The 7,458-nt window shown below is 36.2% G+C and overlaps 1 protein-coding gene across 4 annotated transcripts in view; it reads left to right on the top strand.

Annotated features, from left to right (window-relative positions):
• Itch (itchy E3 ubiquitin protein ligase) overlaps nucleotides 1–7,458 on the top strand; it is a 137,051-nt gene that overhangs the window by 96,242 nt on the left and 33,351 nt on the right. For all 4 annotated transcript variants that reach the window (XM_048811095.1, XM_015481533.2, XM_048811094.1 and 1 more), the window contains one exon: nucleotides 5,164–5,248. In XM_048811095.1, the coding sequence (XP_048667052.1) occupies nucleotides 5,164–5,248 (85 nt within the window). The remainder of the gene's footprint in view (nucleotides 1–5,163; nucleotides 5,249–7,458) is intronic.

The raw sequence follows: 7,458 nt of genomic DNA, 5'->3' as shown, positions 1-7,458 counted from the left end.
CTTGGAAAAAAAAAAAAAAAAAAAGGAGGAGGAGGAGGACAAAGGAGAAAGACTGATGTGATCAAAGACGAATGTGTTTTTAAGTTTTTTACTTTGAATTATTACTGTGTTATAAAAAATGTACAGAACCTCAATCTCAATGTACCCTTTAACCAGTTTCTCCCAATGGTGGTATCTTATCTAAGTATAGTACAATATTAAAACTAAGACATTGATACATCATACCTAACAATGGAATTTTCAATGTTTACCATTTGTTAAAGCTGAATCCATGTAGATGAATACAAATTTCTATATATTTTTGTCCCATGTATAGATTTACGCATTCATCAACACAATCAAGACAGAACTTTTCCAACATCATGTAAGAACCCCCTTAGCATTATCTCTTGTATTTGTACCCAACTTTCACCTATCTTATTCCTGACAAATACTAATCTGTTGTCCAGATCTAGTTTTGTGATTTTTTTTTTTTTTTTTTTAGTTATAGATGGATACAATACCTTTGTGTGTGTGTTTGTTTGTTTGTTTGTTTGGTGCTGAGGATTGAACCCAGTGCCTCACGTGCGAGGCAATCACTCTACCACTGAGCCACAACCCCAGCCCCCTGAGGCTGGCTTTGAACCCCTGCCTCAGCCTCCTGAGCCACTGGGATTACAGGTGTGCGCCATCTCACCAAGCCACATTGGTTTTTCTAAAGTGCATTTCAGAATTTGGTGGGGTTGGTGTTACCTTATAAAACAATGGAAGGGGAATACATAAGGGTGGCAACTTTGTGCCCTACACCATGGAGCACATGAGTATGCCCTGTTATTGGTACGCTTAATACCTTAGTTATGAAAACTTATTTAATAGACTTTAAGATGTGTCTACCCTACCAGATTCTGTTTTGTAGTGTAAAATAATAGGTAGAGTCTTCTGGCTCTATTGGATCCTCAGAGTGGTCAATGTGTGGTTAATATGATGAACTTTAGATGAGGGCTGTTGCCCTTATGCTTGTTGAACTTGACTTGTCAGATTGCATTCCTAGACATGAATTGTTTGCCCATATTTATTTAAAGAGTTGTATGTCCATGTTACAGAAAGAGAAATTGATGAAATAAAAGGAAAAGGAATATCTGAAGGTTATGTGTTTTATCTCCCTAATTATATTGCAGAAAAACTAAGACCTGCCTTGGGATGATGGTCAGAAACAGACTGTTTCTCTGGAACACCTCTTGCTCATAGAAGCCTGAAATGTGCACTGTTTTGCCTTTATTTATTTTTTTAAAATGATTTTATTAGTTGTGGATGGGTCTTTATTTTATTTACTTATTTTTATGTGGTGCTGAGAATCGAACCCAGTGCTTCAAACATACTAGGCAAGCGCTCTACCACTGAGCCACAACCCAGCCCCCTGTCTTGCCTTTATTAGAATAGCTTTTCTGTAAACAGGTTCTTGCCTTCTGTATTGATCATTAACTCAATCATCTAGATCTTTTTCCTTTTTCATTTAGCCAACACTTTCTTAATACTGCCTCTAAAGACCCAGCTTATTGCTAGGTGCAGTGGTGCATACCTGTAAGAGGCTCTGGAGGCTGAGGCAGGAGGTTCACAAGTTCAATACTAGCCCCAGCAACTTAACAAGACTCTATCTCAAGATAAAAAAAACACTGATTAAAAAAATTGGGAGGTGGCTCTGTGGTTAAGTGCCCCTGGTTTCAATCCCTGGTATCCAGCTTCTTGCCCTGCTAATATGTTGCTGTTTCACTATCTGCATATATTTGGGTTTTACACTTCTAAAGTTGAAGTGCTGCGTCCTCTCCCTATATGAGTTTATGATTATCCTACAATTCAATCTGAGCACTGCTTTGTGATTCTCTGCTTTTGGGGCCCATACCTTAGTTTTGGAACTGGTCATCGTGTATCAGATGAGGAGACGCAACTGACCTTCAATATTGTCCCAGGAAATAGAATCCCATCTTATGCACTGTGGTTTCTTTCTGAGATTGACAGCATTATTTTTGTAAAAGAATATATATTTAAGTCCAACTTTTTATGCGATAAGTTGAGACATTACCATCAGGCAGCAAAGAAATTTTAACACGTGCACACACCATAGGGCCTAGAGAAGAAAGAATGCCTTTGGTTCAACAATGCAGTCTAATGTAGGGCTCTGTACACTCATCAAGTATAAAGACACTTTCTCATTTTCATAGTTATGAAACACTACATAGAGTAGCAATAAGCTTTTGCTTTTCACTGTTTTATTCATCAAATCAGGAAGTGCTCTGAACTGCATTCAAGTTGATGTTTAGTAATTTCAGTATTATTTATCATCTGTTTTTTTCAACAAAGTAAGAAATCAGCTCCACAGCCCCAGTACTTCCTCTCATTAAGTAGATGAGCCTTCAGTTTGCAAGTGAAAAGTTTTGTACCTTTGAAATTGTTTTTCACAGCCTTTTCCAAAAAATGCTGATATCAGTAGTATATACTTAGAACATACATAGGAAACAAGTTAACTTATCTTGTTTTATGATAGTTTTTGAAGGGAAAAATCTCTAGTGTGACACCTGAATTTACATGGCAGATAAAAGATGAATATATGCTCAATTGTGTACTTGGGTAATCATTTGGTGAGGCTAGAGATGTAGTTCAGTGTAGAGTACATGCTCAGTATGTAGGAGGCCATGGGTTCAATCTGCAGTAAGACACACGTATATATTGCATGTTGTGTGTGTGTGTGATTTACACATTTGGATACATATTTTTTGAGCAAGAAAGATAATTTTAGATTCTACAAGTACATTTTTTTGAGATTTAAATTCATGACTACCAAGGCATGAACTTACCTTGCTATCATGTAACATTAGTACAAGCTGTAAGTGATTATTTTTGCCTTAGTAACAGGCTTAGAGTTGGTGACATGTTTCTACACTTAAGATGCCTTCACCAGTGTTAATAATATCCAGAGTGGGTCACCAGTCACAGAATCTCATTTTTTGTATACTGTGCATAACTGCAGTTCTATTTATGTTTTAGGCTTAGCTGATATAGAAAGTAGCTGAAATGTCAGAAGTGGATTCTTAATACTCACTAGTGTATCCATTGTAACCCATAACATCACTGTTACTTGATATCAGAGAATCAATGCTGCAAATATAATTGTTACCAAATACTAACTTAATAAGTTATAATCTGTTTGTTTGTATAATAAAGAGAAGACTCATTCTATAATATGTTGTTTAAAGAAAGATCCAAAGGATCTAAATGTGTTATTTGGAAAATGGATATCAATTTAGTATTCATTTTGAGGCATGTAGTCAAAGAAATTCAGATACAGGAATAATCCCATCTTTTGAAGAATTAATTGGTAATAAAACAGAGAAATTATAGTTTAAAGATAGCTTAATATTGAATATTAATAGGGAAAGCTCAGGCAGGGGCAATTTTGAGGAATGGGAATAAGAAAACAAGAATAGTAAAGCAAGAGGCAGGTGGGGAATAAGCAGCAGGGTTTTTTTGTTTGTTTTTCTTTCCTTTTTTTTTTTTTTTTTCTTCAGTGGTATTGGGTACTGAAACTATGGGCACTCTACTACATGTCCAGCCCTTCTTATTTTTGTGACAGGGTCTAGCTAAGTTGTTCAGGCTATCACCAAACTCAGGATCCTGAATAGCCTCCTGAATAGCTGGGATTATAGCTATGTGACCCTGTGCCCAGCAAACAATAACTTTAGATGCAATAATTAAATAATTGAGCCCTACTGCCCAGCTTGTATATAGAAAGTTACAATAAATATTCAAGATTTTGGAACTGGTTATATTAAGGAACAAAATCATTAAAAAGAATCAGTGTAAGCTGAGTGTGTAGCTGTGTGGTAAAATGTTTGCCTAGCATACACAAGGCCCTGGATTTTATTTCCAACACAGCAAAATAATTAAGTTAATAAGTAGGTATGTAGAAAGAAATAAATAATGTCTATCTTAATTGAATAATGCCAAACATATACCAACAAAACAATTAAGTTATTACCCTAACCCCCAACTCCCACTTATGTTTAAGAAATGAGGTGATATAGTAATGTAGTGTGAGAAAAAAATCTCTGTAGATCTGAGTTTCCATATTATCTCTACTTCATAATTATGGGGGTTGAGGGTAGGTCACTTAACCTCTCTAAGTTTTCTTTGTCTTCAGAATAAAAATAAAACCATCTGCCAGGCATGGTGGTGCACACCTGTAATCCCAAGGGCTTGGGAGGCTGAGACAGAAGGATTGTGAATTCAGAGCCAGCCTCAGCAAAAGCAAGGTGCTAATAAGCAACTCAGTGAGACCTTGTCTCTAAATAAAATACAAAAGAAAAAAAAAAAGGGCTGGGGATGTGGCTCAGTGGTGAAGTGCCCTTGAATTCAATCCCCAGTACCCGAATGAATGAATGAATAAAACTTGTCTACTTCTTGGAGCTATTAAGAATAAAATGAGGGCTGGGCAATGTGGCTCAAGCCGGTGTGCGCTCGCCTGGCATGCGTGCGGCCTGGGTTCGATCCTCAGCACCACATACAAACAAAGATGTTGTGTCCGCCGAAAACTAAAAAATATTAAAAAAATTCTCTCTCTCTCTAAAACTGATCATTAAAAAAAAAGAATAAAATGAGGGCTGGAGTTGTGGCTCAGTGGTAGAGCAACTTGCCTGGCATATATGAGGCCCTGGGTTCAATCCTCAGCATCATATATAAATAAATAAATAAAATAAAAGATCCATTTACAACAAAAAATAAAAATAAAAAAAAAGATTTTTTTGAACTAAAGGTATGGCTCAGTGATAGAGTGCTTGCCTAGTTGTGTGAGGCCCTGAGTTCAGTTCCCAACACCACAAAAAATTAAAAAAATATCATATGTAAGAAGCTGAAAAACTTATTTTGCTGCTATTGGTTTGACTGAACTGAAGTGGGTAGGACATTGATTTAAGTCTGGCTTCTGGGATGTAATTTTATTTCTATAACTTTAGTTAATTTGTATTTAATAGTCAAAGAATAAATTAAACCTTTTAAAAGATGTGATACTACAAAATCAACAATGCAATGAGATGGGCAAATTCAGTTCATTTTGTCTTAGTTTTAGGAAAAAGACTATGCCAACATTAATGTTTCGTTTTGGTTTTTTGTTTGTTTGTTTGTATAATAAAGAGAAGAGAACTGATAGCAATGGCAGAGTATATTTTGTCAACCACAACACTCGAATTACACAATGGGAAGACCCCAGAAATCAAGGGTAAGAACTTTTAGTTACTAGTGTATTTATAACTTTTTAAAAATTGCTTACCTATTTCTGACTCAGTTGCATATTCTTTCCTCAAAGGCCTTAAACATTGATCTCCTTTCTATTCAATGGAGAAAATTTTTTACTTTCATGTAGTGAAAAGCTTAAGAGTTTCTTGAAAGTCTGAAAAATACTCCTTATACATGAAAATAGTCTTATGTTCAAATATTCACTTCTATATATTTATTAGTAGTAAAATCAGATGAGTAAGTATAAAGCAGGGGGGCTGGGGTTGTGGCTCAGTGGTAGAGTGCTCGCCTAGCATGCATGAGGCACTGGGTTCAATCCTCAGCACCACATAAATGTAAAATAAAGATATTGTGTCCACCTAAAACTTAAGAATAAATATTAAAAACAAAAGTATAAAGCAGGGTTTCTTAATCTGTGATTACTGGATAATATTTGGGGTATGTGTCTTACAGGGGAAAAAATATGTCCTCAGTTTTACTAATCTTTACCTAAAATTTAGTATTTCCTTCTATTATGAGTATAAGGCATAGACCTAGTAGAATTAGCAGTGCCTAGGACTTTGCCACCAGAAGAAATCACAAGGTTTGAAAAAGCATTTTGTGATTGTTGTAGATATCTCAAAATATTCTTTGCATACATCATTATAAGTATTATAAGCCAGGCATGTTGGCGCATGCCTGTAATCCCAGTGGCTCCAGAGGCTGAGGCAAGAGGATTGTGAGTTCAAAGCCAGCTTCAGCAAAAGCAAGGTGCTGAGCAACTCAGTAAGACCCTGTCTCTAAATAAAATATAAAATAGAGCTGGGGATGTGGTTCAGTGGTCAAATGCCCCGAGTTCATTCCCTGGTACCAAAACCCAAAAAAACAAAAACAAAAAAAAAACCCAACTTAAGGCTGGGGGTAGAGTTCAGTGGTAGAGCACTTGCCTACTATTTGTGAAGCCCTTCGTTCAAAGTTTTAATAACTACACCAAAGTGGCACCTATGAGTACATTGCTAATCTTAGTAACATTACATAATAGTCTGTGTATTATTTTACTAGGGCCATTGCAACAAACTCTATCACAAATGGAGTAGCTTAAACAACAAATTAATGTCTTTTAATTCTGGAGGCTAGAACCCAAGAGATCAAGGTGTTAGCAAGACCATGCTTCCTCTGCTATCACTAGGGAAAGATCTATTTCAGACCTTACTTCTAGTTTCTTACAATTCTTGGCTTGTCAGCATTATTTCAGTGTTCACATGGCTTCCTGTGTATACATTTCTGTTCACAAATTTCCATTTTATATGAACACTTGTTCTTCAGCGCCAGTGACCACCCCCCCACACCATATGCCAATATGACATCATCCTAACTGAAACATCTGCAATAACCCTTTATCCAAATAAAGTCATATTCCAGGGTACTGGTAGCTATAACTTAAGCATTTGGAGGTGGGACACATTCAACTTGTAACAGTCTATAAAACCATTCATTTATCAGATTGCCAAATGTTTCCATTATGCAAGGAATTTGGCAAATTGTACAATCAGTTTAGATAGTAACCACAAGTTTGCGGGTCCCCAAGACAATTCCCCCTTCAGACCAGCTGCCTACAAATTCTCACTAGAGATACTCAGAATTCATTCATATCTACACTAACCTTATACTCAACAACCATTTTTGTCATAAAGAAAGAATATAAAATAGAACCAGCAGAAGGAAGAGATTTATAGAGCAGAGTTTGGGAGGGTTCTAGATACCCAACAGTGTGGAACAATATATATTGATGTTCAGTATTTTTTTTTAAGTTGTAGATGGACACAATACCTTTATTTTATTATTTTATTTATTTATATGGTGCTGAGGATCGAACCCAGTGCCCCACATGCAAGGCAAGCATGCTACCAGCCCCCGATGTTCAGTTTTGAACAGGATGTCTCTGGTATCTAGAATTTTTATTTGGGTTTGATCATATTCTTCTCTCTTGGCTGACATCTTTGTCTTTATCCCTACCTGGAGGTTTGGGATAAGACCTATTTTCAAGTTCCTCCTGAAGTCAAAACTGATGTAGTATGTCCCAGGTCTCTATCATCAGATCACCTCCCAGTAGTTGAGGACAAAGACCAGACTTCTCTTGGGAATGATTAATTCCTCATGACACGTGTTTCAATAATTTTTGTTCTAAAGATATTCTTTAAATGTAATATATAT

This window comes from Marmota marmota, unplaced genomic scaffold, assembly GCF_001458135.2.
Source record: "Marmota marmota marmota unplaced genomic scaffold, marMar, whole genome shotgun sequence".
Lineage (NCBI taxonomy): Eukaryota > Metazoa > Chordata > Mammalia > Rodentia > Sciuridae > Marmota > Marmota marmota.
The sequence above is the reverse complement of the archived record's forward strand: the minus strand, read 5'-3'. Positions and strand labels throughout refer to the sequence as shown.